The following is a 16,626-nucleotide window of genomic DNA, read 5'->3' as shown; positions in this document are numbered from 1 at the left end:
ATAATCAATCTGATTTCGGTGTTGACCATCTGGTGATGTCTATGTGTAGAGTCTTCTCTTGTGCTGTTGGAAGAGGGTGTTTGTTATGACCAGTGCATTTTCTTGGCAAAACTCTATAAGTCTTTGCCCTGCTTCATTCTGTATTCCAAGGCCAAATTTGCCTGTTACTCCAGGTGTTTCTTGACTTCCTACTTTTGCATTCCAGTCCACTATAATGAAAAGGACATCTTTTTTGGGTGTTAGTTCTAAAGGGTCTTGTAGGTCTTCATAGAACCGTTCAACTTCAGCTTCTTCAGCATTACTGGTTGGGGCATAGACTTGGATTACTGTGATACTGAATGGTTTGCCTTGGAAACGAACACATAATAACAATATAAAAAACTGCTGGAATTTTATCTGCATTTCTATGTGCGGCATGCTACTATATGCTTTTATGTTACTGCATTTAATTTCCACAAAAATTGTATGAACTGATTTAACTCTGTAGATTAGGAAACTGGCTTCAGAGAGGTCACACGGCTAATAAGTAATAAAGACATGAACAGAGGGACTCCAGTTCTAGAGCCCTACATCTTAAAGATTCTATGGCCAATGAACAAGAGGAACAATCTCATTAGAATCGCCAATTCATTAGAAATCTCACCTGATTATACATTAACCAGTTTCCCCCTTCTGTCTCAGTTGATGGCAGGAGAGGGAGAGAAATTTATTATCAGAGAAAAGGAAAGGAGATACTAAAATATACATGGTTTGCTTATTTCCATGACCTCTAATGAGAATAGGGTTAGAGATGTTATGCAAGTGAGAGTAAAAAAATCAAGCAGTGAAGAACAGATTGCTAGGAAAATATCTCAGCCAAAGACAGGAAACAAGTGATGCCAGTTAAAAAAAAAAAAAGAAATTATTACACAACACTGTAAATCAACTATACTGCAATAAATTAAAGAAAAATACTATAGTACAAAAAAGAAAAGCAATTATTGCCCAATTACTTGTCTCCCTATCCTTTCCAATCGTAAAATGCCCCAAATATCTTTCCAGAAAAATAAAAACTGAAACACAATAGAATGAATTGAGACATTTTGATGAGAAATTTGCTTTAACTGTTTCTTTCCTTTCCATCACTAAATTAGAAAAAAAACAGGCATGTTCTTGGTTCTGTCTCCAAACCCACTACTTTTGGGAATGAGATTTCAAGCAATTACTTTATTACAATGTAAAAGCCCTACGGAGTTCATTGTAAGGGATTTGACTGATAGATAATATTATCTTAACTTTCTAATTTTAATGACTGCTGCAAATACAGGTCAATAAATAGGTTATATTATAATTCAAAGCAATTAATAGTATTTAGGGCAGATCTGAATAGGTATACCCACATTAAGCTAACTGATAATGAAAAACTGTCATTAGAGACAGAAAAAGGACTGTCCATACTGTAGAGGGATGGTATCTAATTTATTTTTGTAACACATGTTGCAGCCCTATGCATATATATCCTTTTCGTTAGTGGCTGACCCGCAATTAAATTCCTCAGCTACAGGGGATTCTCCTTTCACTGTAACAAGCTTACTTATTTTTTTTTTTTAAATCTCTTCTAATCGATTTGGGGGAAACTGTTCTATCTCTCCTTCACACTGTGCACAGAAGTTCAGCAGATTTTCTAGCTAAAGAATGTCACTTGCTATCCAGTTGTACAAGAATTAAGTCATTAGCCACTGTAGTCCCTGACCCTCAACATACCCTGAAAGGACATCAGGACAGAGACCAGGAATGAGGTACTCTGTGTTCTGCGAAAACAGACAGAATAGGCCTTCAAGACTAGAGAAGGCAATGACAATCCACTCCAGTACTCTTGCCTGGAAAATCCCAAGGACGGAAGAGCCTCGTGGGCTGCAGTCCATGGGGTCGCTAAGAGCCGGACACGACTGAGTGACTTCACTTTCACTTTTCACTTTCATGCACTGGAGAAGGAAATGGCAACCCACTCCAGTATTCTTGCCTGGAGAATCCCAGGGACGGGGGAGCCTGGTGGGCTGCCGTCTATGGGGTCGCACAGAGTCGGACACGACTGAAGTGACTTAGCAGCAGCAGGCCTTCAGGACAGTTTCTCCCTGCCCCCATAAGGAGAAAATTTTATGAACACAATTTCTTGCACCCATACTTAAAAAAGCACTAAAATCACTGACTGAGACATCTGTTCCTCATGCCTAGCAGCAACTTTCTACCAAGATGTGTGGCTCGATCACTTTCTCCAAGATCACATATATGCTAACTGCTTCCCTTACTTCTTTAGCATAGTTCCTAAGAGGCTGGTCTCAAACTCAAAGCTCTCACACTGTGCATTTTTATTTCAGTCAAGAGATTAAAGATTGAAATTTAAAATATAAGACCATAAAAGTCTCAGACATCATCTTTCATTAATCAGAATGATAGTGACTTCAAAAATTGATAAAATGTAGTACTGCCAGTGACGGGAAACGCGCTGTGCCCGGTGCGGTGACCGCAGTGAGCAGTTGTCTGTCCTAGTGGCGGTGTCAGCGATGCGCATCGCAACTGTCATGTGCTTTAATGTCATAACCCCACCTCCAGGAATTTATCTTAAGACTATTAAATAAGTGAAAAAGCATGTTTATGACAGCATTATTTATAAAGAGCAAGATTCGAAAATAACCTAAATGCATGCCACTTGGACAGTGGTAAATTGTACAATGGAATACTCTGCAGCTATTAAAAAGATGAGGTACAGTTATATGTATTTTTTCAGAAAAAAAGTAAACAACACATTGTTAAGTAAAACATAAGCTGAAGTACAATGTCAGCAATATAATCCTATCTTTTGTTTAAAAAACAGCTATCTATACAATGTGCAATGTGCAAGCATGGTTAAAAATAGTCTGTGTGGCTATATAAACTTTTAACAGTATTATTTATGGGGTGGGGTGAAAGAAGAGGGAATTTTTAATTTACGTATTTTTATAAAATTTGAAATTTTACAATAAGTTTATGTAACTTGGTAACTAGAAGTACTTTCCCTTTTTGGGGGGGGTGGGGGAAGAAGAAACAAAAGCATCTTTTACCTTAAAAAAAATAAAAGACTTCCTTTACACTAAATCCTAAATGTCACTACCGCTTCCTCCTTTCTTACTGGTCAGTCTCTTTATACCTCGAGAAAGTTTATATACCCTTCAGCTCAGGGCTATATTTTTAGTTCTTGATCTCCTTTAGCTGCTTAATCTTCCCTCCTCGGCATTTTCAGCTATTTATATTGCAGCGGCAGAACTGACACTTAATTTGTTTTACACTTTACAAACAACATTAAAATAACAAGAAACATGTTAGTATATTATTAAAATATTTGGGAACACATAACTAAAGCATGGAGGCTTAAAAAAGAAGGCTAACAAATCCTTTTGTCCAAATTTAATGAGTCACAACAGCCAATTTTGTATACAAAGCACAAATGATCTTCAGGATTTAAAAAAATTTTTTTAAATAATTCATTACTTTGTTTTTTTTTTGTTCCCATCTGAATAAGCTATCCTCTCTCAATTTAGCCAGAAGAGAAGGTATGTCTACAGTATACCAAAACAACCTATAAAGTATAAAACAAAAACAAAAAAAATCAGCCATTATTTAAATACATCTCTGAAAGAGCAAAGTTTAGAGTAGTGGGTACTATATTTTAAATGGAATATGGTTGACCTGCATTGCTTTTTTTTTTTAAATACTTTATTTTATTTGGCTGCGCCAGGTCTTAGCTGTGGCTTGGTGGGATCTGGTTCCCTGACCAGGGATCAAATTCGTGCCCCCTGCAGTGGAAGCAGAGTCTTAAACACTGCACCACCAAGGGAAGTCCCCACAACACTTTTTTTTTTTTTGAGAATTGAAGCAGTTTTCTTTAATTTTTATCGGAATCCAGGACACGACCAGAAAAACACCCGAAACTACATGGAGACAGAAGACGAGACACAAGACTCCTCCCAGCTCCCCAGACCTAGCGTGGGGAGGACGTGGGGTGAAGCGGCTGGGGCAGACCTTGAGCCCCAGTCCCACAACACTTTTTAAAGAGGAGTGATGAAGACAGTGAAAGGTCCGGAACCGTGTAATATGAGTAACTAAAGATGCTGAGGATGGTGGGAAAGGAAAAATGATAATTGAAAGCTACTTTTTTTCTGTACTTTTTTTCAGCTCTACAGCACTGAACTAGTTAGGATCGATGGATAGAAGTAACAGGGAGGCAGATTCTGGCTTAAGACTTTTACCAAATTATTTCTACACATTTATTACCAATACCAAAAATGCTAAAAAGCACATTTTATTAATAATATTAAAAGCAAAATCTACGCCTTAGTTCATACACACATCTAAGCCATCAACACACTAAGAGTAAGAGGGAAGAATGATAAAGAAGATAGCAGGCTACCTTTCCAGTACACTGAAGGTGCTGTCCTGGCACGGAGAGGGAGGTCACAAACATGGTAAAGCAGCGAAGCAAGAAGACAGTGCCCATCAGACTACAAAGCCTTCGCAGAAGTATGGACCTGTGAACAGAGCGACCAAAAAGGAAGAAAGATCAGAAGAAAACAAACCAAAATATCCCCAGGCAACTAATGTTTACTTCGAGGGAGAACGAGCAGGAAAACCATTCGACTCTTTGAAGACAGAAATCTTAGAGACCATGTAAGAGAAGTGTCCAACAGGACCTTCCACAATGATAGAAATGCACTACTTCTGCACTGCCTAATAAACCATCTATATGTGGCTCCTGAGTATCTGAAACGTACAAGCGAGGAACTTAATTTTATTTCATTTTCACTAAATTAAATTTGAACAGCCACATGTGGCTAGCACCCGCCATGTTGGACAGTGCAGACCTAAGAGCATCATTCTACTGTAAGAAAATATGACTAAGAAAAAGCAAAAGTTACACAAGAAAGAAGTAAGATAGTCCCTCACCTGACACTTAGCTTAGTGTTAGTTTTATTACTCATATATTGTCATAACTTATTTACTTAATGAGAAGTAAAGTTAAATATGTGATTCTAGGGAATTTTTTTGCTCATTAATGACACTGTAAATTGGTTAATAACTAATTATATAATAAACTCTCTAATTTCTCTTAAATTTAAGCCATAAAATACTGTTTTTTAATACTAAGTTTTACATTAAGCACATCTCTAACAAAAACTTTAAACTGCATGAAATCACTTGTACTGTTAATTTTTTTTAATGTCTTAAGCGAAAACAGATTAGAAGATTCTTAAGTACAGAGACTTTGCTTATACATTTTTTAAATGCTCCTCCCACCCACCCTCAAAAAAAGTACTGAACACAAGGTTAGGTAAGTTTCAAACTGTAGTGTGTACACCTGGGATGGAGACCAGAAATCTGGATTTATTTTAATTTTTTTCACTTCAAATGTACTTCTGCTTTATTGTCTTTCTCCTCTCCTCAAGGAACTCTAATTATCCATAAGTTACACCTTTTTCAGGCTATCCCCTCAGTATTCCAAAAAATTTAATCTATTTTCTATCTTTAAAAATATATTTTCTTCAAATTATCTTCTGATTCATTAATCCCCTCTTCTACTGGATTCAACCAGATGTCATACTCATTACTGAATTCTCAATTTCATGGATTTTAAAAAGTGTGTTTGCTTCTAGAGTTTCCATTTTATTCTGTTAAAATTATCTTGAACATAGTCAGCAGGGGCTTTCCTGGTGGCTTCCCTGGTGGCTCAGACGGTACAGAATCTGCCTGCAATGCAGGACACTGTTTGATCCCTGGGTTGGGAAGATCCCCTGGAGAAGCGAATGGCAACCTACTTCAGTATCCTTGCCTGGGAAATCCCATGGTCAGAGGAACTTGGCCGGCTACAGTCCATGGGGTCACAAAGAGTTGGAGACTAGTGAGCTACTTATACTAGTCAGCAGAATTACTTTAAAATCTGTGTCTGGTACCTCCATTTTCTGGATCCACTGTGGGTCTATTCCATTATTTATTGTTTCTCTTAAATTTTAATCATATTCTCTTACATACTTGTGTGCTTTTTTATTAGTTATTTACTTGAGTGCCAGATATTGTATATAAAAATTTTTAGAGTTAAATTTATTGATAGGTCTATACTGTCTTCCCAAAGAGAGATTTGATATCTCTTTTGGCAAGTTGTTAAGGGATTTAACAATCTGGGGTCACTTTAATACAATTTTAGAAACTGAAATTATTTCAAACTAGGTTTCCGTCTCTGCAGGATCTGCTTCATTTCTGGTTCACTACTGAAGCTGTGGTACTATAATAAAGAAGAAAAGAAGATAAGAAAGAGAAGAACTAACACTGAATGGAGAGGGTCCCAACTCAAAGCAGAAGGATTCTACCATTTCTTACTTTTCTTAATAGGCCCTGCTCTCCAACATTTTGAGAAACCACAGGAGCCTAAATTGAATACACTATCATCCAGAGAAGAATTAAATTTGTTGAGACTCAGTTAGCACTACTGACTTGAGAACAGTCTAGCCCATTCCAAGATCCACAGCTTAATCTGGGAGTTTTCCTATCGGCCACTCAACTTTGTTCCATTCCTAAGGCTTAGTCTCCTTATCTCAGCTTTGGCGACACAACCAGTGTAACCCTGCTCTTTTCAAAGATGCGTATTCATTCCTCTGATTTTACATCATAGGTTATTTTTTCTTTGTTTTCTTCTTCACGTGTATGTGTGTTTGGGGATCTTTGGGATTTTCCTGTCTTCCTGCAAGCTCAGTGATGCAATAAAAATATCTTAACACAAGATTTATGGAGAATTTTCTTATCATATGGTGGAAAGTCCAGGGCAAAGGTTTCTGCCTTCTTTCTTCCAAGTTATCATTTTGTGTGGTTTTTAAAGAAGATAACAAAGAACCTGGGTTTTAATGAGAGCCCAGGTGATTCTAATGAAAGTGGCACAAAGACCACTTTGAGAAACACTTTGTTTGACTAAGTAAACATCAAAACTTGCATTTAGTTGCTGCACTTTGCCAAACCTACCAAGGTTTCCTATATAAACTCAACTCTTGTTTTGAAAGAGAGGATCAATTCAGATCTACAGGGTCTTGTGATGCAAAGTTAAATCAGAAAGCAGCAGTGATACACGTGTTTTTAAACCACCTCTGGTTTTAAGCAATCTAGTCATAAATATTCCTGCAGAGTAAAAGAGAATGAAGTGCAATATGGCCTAAAAGTGTGACAAGAACAGCAATCATCAACCTTTCTTTTCACCTTCAAAGCAATGAAATAACTGCTGCTTAGGAGCGAAAGCCTATCGCTGTGGTTTACCTTAAGCACCTCCTGGTGAGGAGAAAGAATAAAAAAATCAAGCAAATGTCCCTATTCTTCTTCAGTATCCAAAGACAACAGATAGCAGATCCACAAACTTTGTCAGTTCTTTAATTTTTTCTTTACCATGCCTTAATCCTTGTTGCTTATATATTTTATATTACAGTACTGTGGTGTGTTATCTGTTAATCCCATACTCGTAATTTATTCTCACTCCTCCTTTCTCACACACATACTTCCCCTTTGGTAACCATAAGTTTGTTTTCTATGTCTGTGAGTCTGTTTTTCTGTTGTAAATGAATCAATTCATATTGCTTTTTAGATTTCACACTATGTCTTATTTTTTAAATAATTTCCCCTCTTTAATTATATAGGAAAGGAGCCTTCTCTTATGCCTCTCTTTCTTTTTTAATGAAAAAATTCTTCCCTTTATAGTTCTTGTGAAAGTACAAAAGAAGCACCTTTCCTATTCAGCAATTTCCTATATTATCTAGCACTTGCTAGATGTGCATGATGTGCAAAATGACCTCTTTTTTAATGGGCGTCCTTCAAGCAGAGAATAGTTTCTTCCACCCCAACATCTGACAGAAGACTGTTCCCTGGAGGGGTCCCAATCCTTCTATAGACAGTAACATTTCCAATTTGCTTACAGAGAAAGGTAAGGCTAGACTTAGACTGTTAGTAGTTAGCCCATGGCTATATATCACCATCTTTCCCTGCAAAATATATTTGGAATATTACTAAATATATAGGTACTACCTCAGGTTGACTCTTTTGCCGATCAAACCCAAAATATTTTTCTGTACCAATAACTGTAATGTTAAACAACTAGAGAAGCAAATTAATAAGGAAACAGCAAAGGAAGAAACAAGGTTTGATGACCTTTACGTAAGATAGTCAAAACATTTTCAGTCTTGTAATTTTAAATAAGAGAGGTACCTGTGCTTGTGAAGAAGAAGAACCAGGAGCCAAATATAGCAGAGAATCATGCCACATACTTCTGTCATGGCAAATGCCCATGGAATTCTAGGAACGCTGGAAAGGAAGAAAGTTACATTTTTGGACTGACATGAAGTACATGTATGCAAATAGTGCCACCCTTTTCAATAAGATACTCTTCTAATAATGCCCTTGAAAGTATTTTCTTGGGACTTCCCTGGTGGTCCAGTGGCTAAGACTCTGTGCTCCTAAGGCTGAGGACCAGGGTTCGGTTCCTGGTCAGGAAACTAGATCCCACATGCTGCAACTAAGACCTGGCTCAGCCAAATAAAGAAATATTTTAAAAAAAAAAAGTATTTTCTTTAACTGTTACCTCTTTTAGAAGATGGTATCTGGAGAACCTGAGGAAAAAAAAAACTATTTCATAAAATAGTTTTATGAAACTATTTGAACCTCTCTGTGGTCTGTGATTCCCAGTTACGGTTCTCTGCAGAGAAGTAACAACTCTTTTCTCCCTCCCCATAGCATGACAGACCCAGATACAGGACTGCTCCCAAAAGGGAAGTGGGGAAAAGGCTCACTTCTTAAATGATATGCATTTCAGAATCCACACTGTCAGGACTTGAACTCAACTACTCTTTTTTTTGGTTGTTTATTTAGTGTATTTTGTTTTCAAAGTAAACAGAGTTTTTGTTTTGTTTTACTCCTTTTCTTGTCTCGCTCTGCCCTCCTTTGTCTTGTATTTCTGTTTCTTCTGTCTTTTCCATTGATCTCTTTCCTTATTAAATCTGCAGCGCCTGTGATTACCCACCAGTAAAAGATGTGTCACTTTTCTCAATTAAAAAGAAAGAAGGGGTGGGGAGAAGGAGAGGAAGAAAAAGAACAAGGAAGAAAAACAAAAGAGGAGGAATGAGAAGTGTGGTGGAAGAAGACGACGGAAATGAATTACTCCAAATAGGTCATCACTGAATGGTAAGATTATTGAGTTTTATTTTTATTCTTTGTTAATTTACACTAAAATTTTCTATACTATGGCACATTAATTTTATAACTAAGGAACTAAAGGTATTTAAAAAAAAGAAAACATGAAATCTGAAAGATATTAACAGTCTACTCAAACCTTATTCAGAGTAACTGCAGAGAGACAATCATCTTCATGCAGGGACTCATCTTTCACCTATTACCTCAGGAAAAATTCCTCTTGTATATTTTTAATCTGTTGTTGCCTTATTTATCTGGCATTATGGGGAAAAAGGTTATTTCACATAATACAAATTTTCAGATAAAAGATTCCTTTAAATGACTTCTAAAAACTTAAAACTTTTAAAACAATTTTTAAAAAGGTATATATGTATATTGGTGGTTCAGATAGTAAAGAATCCACCTGAAATGTAGGAGACCTGGGCTCGATCCCAGGGTAGGGAAGATTCCCCTGGAGGAGGGCATGGCAACCCACTCCAGTATTCTCGGCTGGAGAATCCCCATGGACAGAGTAGCCTGGGGCTATAGTTCATGGAGTCCCAAAGAGTCAGACACAACAGAGCAACAAAGCACACAGTTTTTATGGTGAAAGTAAAAACTTTTACTGCCTCACCCTCAGCCTAAATGTAATTCTTGCTCCCCAAAGGCAATCACTTTCATTCTTGTGTTTTATTTGACATTGTATCTTCTAATAACACACACAAAAGCACATACAAATACACACACACATTCTCTCTCTCTCCCATGCTCTCAATATTATTTCATAATTCTGTTTCAAATAATTTTTGGCTTTTACTTAATGTAAAATTTTAAGTATAGTTCATAGTTAAGATAATGGAAGACAATCTCTCGTAAAACTTTTTACAATTCTCTGGAGCTAGGAACTTTCTGTTCTGTTTCCTGGGTACCTATCACCAATTCACCTCCAGACTATTCTATCAATATCAAGAAATTGAGAATGGAGATACAGAAATCTATCCAAGAGCTCCTTCTTTAGAAAGCCTGCATTTTCTACTCCTTCTGCATGGTGTTTCTTAGAGTAAAACTTAACCCTCATCTTGGGAATTCTTTTCTATATTGGATCCACTACTTCCTGAATCCCATGTTCTCCTCTTTCTCAATTTACTTCTTAGTTTTGATGTAGTGTATCCTTGAATTATTTTCTCAGATGAGGGACTAGAAGATGAACTTGTTTTTAATGTCAAATTTACTGAGGTTTAATTTAAAAATTCACCATTTTTAGCTATAGCGTTCCATGAGTCTTGACAAACATTCGGTCATGAATCGCCACTACAATAAAGACACAGAACACTTTCATCACTCCAAAACTTCTCGTGTCCCTTCACTGTCGTCGGTCTCCTTCTTTACTTTCAGCAGTGCGGCAATCACCGATCTGACTTCTGATGCCTACAGGTTTGCCTTTTCTAGAATGGCATATAAAGGCAATCACACAATGTTTGTCCAAACACCTTTTGTATCTGGCTATTTTCACGTAATATATTTCAGATTCATCCATGTAACTGTGTGTACAATTCTTTGTCCACAATTTCCTTATCCATTCACAAGCTATGGGTATTCTGGGCTATTTCCAGGTTTGGGTGATTATGAACAGGTCTTTGCATGGACATATGTTTTCATTTTTCTTGGGCAAATACCTAGGAATGACATCATTGAGTTCTATGTTAAGAATATGTTTAACTTCTTAAGAAACTATCAAGAGCTTCCCTGGTGGCTCAATGGTTGAGAATCTGCCTGCCAGTGCAGGAGACAGGGGTTCAATCCCTGATCTGGGGAGATCCCACATGCTGTAGAGCTACTAAGTTCATGTGCCACAACTACTGAGCCTGTGCTCTGGAGCGGGGGACCCCCAACTACTGAGCCCATGTGCCACAACCTATTAATACTGAAGTCAGTGCACCCTCCAGTATCTACAGTCCTTTTCTCTTCTGCAGGTTTTCCAAGGAGAGGAATTTGTTCCCTTGCTTGGAGGACTGGGGCTGGTATGACTGGGGATGGGAAGTTAGTCTGGCTACTTAAGGAAGGGAGCTTGAAGTCTTGTGATCAGTCCATAGATTTATAGTTAATCACCTTGAAAATACAATGAAAACATGCCCCTTTGTTCTCATCTGGGAATGGTGTCCCCAAGTCCAGAGACCCTCACATCAACTATGTTCGAGAACAAACTACCTGTCTTCAGTTGCAGTAGAACAGGTCTTAAATAGATTTTTAACCAGTTCTCCCATATTTAGCTCCTATCTATACCCTGTCTTGAGAGATGCTCAATGCCTCTTGTTTTGAAAGTTTTTCTGGAGCACCGCAGTACCAATAAACGCACCTCTTAGGCACTGCTAGTCCTCAATCTCAAAATAGGCACTTAGCTTTCTACTTTACAAATTTTCATTATTATCACTGCTTCTGCCTTCATTGGATTATTGGGAACCCCCATCTCTGCTTTTTCCTGTTTGTTTTTTAGTGAAGCATTGTAAGGAAATTGTCAAATGTGTTTTCAACATCTCAAATTTATTTTGATGCAATGCTTTCTAAAGTGCAGTATACATGTTTTTCCTTTTTTTTCTGGATATAATTTAATTTTCTTTCATAATTCAGAGTCATTACTATGAACACAGAGTATTACACTGGACAAGGTAATGACCTCATAAAAGGCAGCTAAGCCCCAGATTGATGTGGTTTTTCCATAATTTATGTGTGCTTTTTACAGTGCTTCTGTTTCCTCCCTTGTTATTATGGTTATTAGCTATCTCGCCTCACATGTAAGTGGGCCTGCCTCTAAAAGCATCTCTGTTTCCTAATTTTTTGTTTATGATGTGCTGAAGCTCTTGGAATTGTGTCAAGTAAGCTTGACATAACAAAGATCACTGTGAAAGTGATTAGGAATGTTCCCAAGGGAAAATCATAGAGTAATGGGGAAATGAGATCAGGAAGGCAAGGAAGCAAGGCAAGGGTGAAACATCAAGCAAACCTCTGTGGTAAACTCAGGCAAGGGCAACTTTGGCTCAATTCTGTGGGGAATCTGGGAGACACGGCAGGTCCAACCTAAAAGTTGTCCTAACTTGGGCAAAGAGAAATGAAATACATATACCCTACCTCATATCATCGGTTAAGAGCTGCTGCTAAGGATGTAAAGTTCCAAGCATGTCTGGTTCTCTTTTTAAGCAGGCAAAGTGTATCCCAGCAGCCCAAGAGCAGTCCTCTAACAAAGACACACAACTGCTGGATGCTGGGAGTATAAATGTGCAAGAAAATGGAAAAGCAATCCAAGAGGATATGGAAGGAATGCTGGCAGCTCCTGCTACTATTCTCCTGTGAACGAAGCTGATATTTAGGAGCACAAGGCTTTGTACCTGGTGGCACTGTAGCATGTTAGGCAAAATTTGGTTTCAAATCCCCATTGCAAACTGAAAACATATGTCTATACACAACTTTGTATATGAATGTTCATAGCAGAAGTATCAATAGTAGCCAAAAAGTGAACCCAACTCAAACATTCATCAATTAATGAATGGATAAGCTAAATGCAGTACATCCATACAATGAAATAATATTCTGTAATAAAAAGGAATGGGGTACAGATGCATACTACTCATATGGAAGAATCTTAGAAACAGTATGCTAAATTAAAGAAGCTAGACACAAAGTAAGGCCACATGTTGTGTACGGCCATTATATGAAATGTCCACAACAAATCCATAGAAAGTAGATCTGCTTGCCAGAGCCTAGAGGGAGAAGGGAAATGGGGTGGGACTGATAATATGACTTTATTTAGAGTGTTGAAAATGTTCTGGAAGTAGTGGTGATGGCCACACAACTTTATAAATATACTAAAACCCACTTGATTGTACACTTTAAAATAACATCCTCATGATCCCTTTCCCTCTTTTTTTCTCATTATGCCTTGTTATAGTCATCTACAGAACCTCAGCATTCATTCTCTGATTTGAGATTTGAGTTTTTGGTTCAATATCACTCCAAAGCTTCTTTTGTTGTGATATTTGTTCTTCTCACTCCTCTTTTTACTTTTCCTCCAACTTCTTCTTTTACTCTACTTCAGTGACCTACACCCACTGTTATAAATTGGATCTTGTCATCACCAAACCATTATTCTTCACAGCTAAAGGTCAAGAATCCTATACTAACCAACATTTCTTGTTTTTCCATCTTACTCCTCCTAGTTCTCCAACTTTAATAATTCTGAGACCCAAAATCCATAGATCTTAATAACACTTCCTTCTGTCCTTCACCTACTTCATATCCTCCCATACCTCCTTATCCACCTAAGTTTATAGTCAGTCATTATACTCACTCTCTTTCTTCTTCTTCCTTTATTGTACTGCCTAGCAAAGTTTTGACCCCACTGAAATCCAACTATCTACCTATTCTATACCTGTATCTGTGCAGTTGAGTGGTGAAAAAACACGAAGTCAACCTATTAACTTCAAGCAGGCCCTTAGTGCTGCTGCTACATCACACAAGTCTATTCATTCATAGACGGCCACTTCACACTTATCCTTTCTCCTCAAACCTCTGACCTTCCCTCTCTTCTAAATCTGTTTGCAGAGAAGATAAAGACAATTAGCAGAGTACTTCCTCATGCTCTACCAACACAACTGGCAATCTTATATCTGTTTCCATATTTTCTATCCTCCCCTGTTATGAATGAATAGATCATGTCACTAAGAAAGACCTGCCTTGCCCACCTACAAGATCCAACCCCTTGTTATCTACTTAAGGACATTACTCCATCAATTATACCCTCTCATATTCTTTCCCTTAAATTGGGTCATTCCCATCATCAATACAACAGCCACGCTATACAATATGATCCATCCAAAATAAAACCCTGGTGACTCCTCTCCAAGCTACAGCTCCATTTCTATGCTGCCCTTACAGGAAAACTTTTAGGGGCCTGTAAGACTTGATTGTTTCCAGTTTCTCTCCTCCCATTTTTCTTCTCTCTCTCACATCATTTCTTTGCCCTTCCCCTTTTTTTAACTTTGAAAAATTCTGATAACAAAAAAAAAAAACTTTAAAGAACAAACACTTTATATTTTTTATTTAAATGTATTCATTGTTTACAATAACATTTCCCCATATTTGCTTTATTTCTCTCTCTCTTTACATACCTACACACTCATATACACATACTTTCTCTATCTCCGAGACTAAATCTTTCCTGAAAAGTTGCAAACATTGTGACACTTCTTCTCTAAACACTTCAACATACATGTCCTAAGATCAAGGGTACCTTCTTTATAGCCCAATACACTATTACACCCAGGAAACTGTAATACTTAGTGTTACACTGTATCATTTGATATGCAATCTATATTCAAATTTTCCTAATTATCCCGAAAATGTTCTTACAGCAGTTTTTTTGTCTTGATCAAGGATCCAATTAAAGTTCATGTACTGTGCTTGGTTTTGGCTCTTCAACTTTTCTTATAATTCCCTTGAGGAACTCCTTCTTGGTTTTGTTTATTTATCACTATGGGTTCATAGATTCTTAGTATATTATAATTCATTACCATCATTATGCTTCTTGATGTTCTGACTGTCCTAATTTGATTAGTGGGAGCCCCTTAAAACCAGATCATATGTTATTTTGATAGGTTTCCATTGGTTTCCACTTCCTTGCTTTATGGCATAAGATCTATTTCAGGCTCATTTTATGCTTGCTGCTGCTACTGCTGCTAAGTCGCTTCAGTCGTGTCCAACTCTGTGTGACCCCATAGACGGCAGCCCACCAGGCTCCCCCGTCCCTGGGATTCTCCAGGCAAGAACACTGGAGTGGGTTGCCATTTCCTTCTCCAATGCATGAAAGTGAAAAGTCAAAGTGAAGTTGCTCAGTCATGTCCGACTCTTAGCGACCCCATGGACTACAGCCTACCAGGCTCCTCTGTCCATGGGATTTTCCAGGCAATGCTCCAAACTTAAAATCAGCCATTTCTCTAAGGAGTCCTGGTCTGTTCCTTTAGTAGAGATTGGGATTTAGGAACCATGATCTGGATGCTCATGGTGCTTCATTGCTACTGAGTTTTTCTTACAAACCATTTCATTATCAGTTCACAGAAATCTTCCTCATTCTTTTCTATGATTAGATAGTACTCTGTTGTGTAAGTATACCACAGTGTATTCAGGCCAGTTTTCTGTGGATAAGCATTTACAGTATTTCCAATATTTATAATTTTTACACATAATATCACAATGAGTAACTGTACATATGCTGCTTCATATGTGTGGAGATATACCTTTGGGTATATTCCAGTCTCACATTCTCTCTTGAATCCACTATAATCAGGCTTTTGCCCTTGTCAGGGTCAACAGTCATTTAACCTCATCTTACTTGACCCCTCTATAGCATCTGACACAGCTAATTGTAAATTATTCCTCTCTTCTAAAAATACTTAAAAAACAAACAAACTTGGCTTCCAGAATACTCTCTTGCTCTCTCTGCCCTGACTTCCTCAGTCTTCTTCTTTATTGATTTTGACTTACTTTTCTGACCTCTAGATATTATACTTATTCTTGGGATCAATCTTCAATCTTCTTCCTTTGCCTTCTAAACTCACTACCTAGGAGACATTAACCAATTATCACAGCTTTACTTATGCTCGTAACTCCCAAATTTCAGCCCAGACTCTCTGAACTCTAACTCATCTTCCCATCTCTTACTTGACATCTGATTTGGTTTAAAACATACCTCAAACATGACATGTCTAAAACCAAACCCTCACTTTTTTCTCCAAGAAGTTGGAAGTCTTTCCACAGTCTTCCCACCTCTATAAAGGGCAACTTCATCCTTCCAGATGCTCAAGTCAAAAATCTTGGAATAATCCTTGAATTCTCTCTTTTTCCTATACCTTACATGCAAATCCATCAGCAAATCTTGTTGCAAACACACACACATATATGTGTGTACCACTACTATCCTAATCCAACCCACCTCATCTATGTCTAGATGAATTCCAATAACTGAACTAACCTCTGCTTTCCCATCCCCATCCTCATGCTGTTCTCAACGTAACAACCATTTGTGTGCCCTTTTAAAATGGACGTTAGATCACTCTGCTCTTATCCTAAATGCTTTTCAATGGCTTCCCTCTTCACTTAGAATGAAAGCTCAAGTCCTTACAATTGTCAACAAGCACACAGACAGTCTGGATTCCTGTCAGCTCTTAGATCTCATCTCCAACTGTTCTCCCCATCTCTCAATTGGTGTTCCTTAAACATGCTAAGCCTACTAACAATTCAGGACTTTTGCACCCTGCTGTTTCTTCTGCCTAGAGTACTCTTATCCACATGCTGTCTTCTTTACTTCCTTAGGGTCTTCTGTTGGAAAAACTGTGTACGATAAAACAGGGAAGGAGATATAGGGAT

At 37.7% G+C, this 16,626-nt stretch overlaps 1 protein-coding gene across 3 annotated transcripts in view; it reads right to left on the bottom strand.

Moving 5' to 3' along the window:
• The window catches only part of SAMD8 (sterile alpha motif domain containing 8), an 80,287-nt gene that overhangs the window by 9,496 nt on the left and 54,165 nt on the right, over window positions 1–16,626 (bottom strand). For all 3 annotated transcript variants that reach the window (XM_055536544.1, XM_055536553.1, XM_055536538.1), the window contains exons 3-4: window positions 8,251–8,346; window positions 4,427–4,544 (exon numbers count right to left, since the gene is read on the bottom strand). In XM_055536544.1, coding sequence (XP_055392519.1) covers window positions 4,427–4,544; window positions 8,251–8,346 — 214 coding nt within the window. The remainder of the gene's footprint in view (window positions 1–4,426; window positions 4,545–8,250; window positions 8,347–16,626) is intronic.

This window comes from Bubalus kerabau, chromosome 1 (genome assembly GCF_029407905.1).
Source record: "Bubalus kerabau isolate K-KA32 ecotype Philippines breed swamp buffalo chromosome 1, PCC_UOA_SB_1v2, whole genome shotgun sequence".
NCBI classification, from domain to species: domain Eukaryota; kingdom Metazoa; phylum Chordata; class Mammalia; order Artiodactyla; family Bovidae; genus Bubalus; species Bubalus kerabau.
Note: the sequence above shows the minus strand (reverse complement) of the source record. Positions and strands in the feature narration are given on the sequence as shown.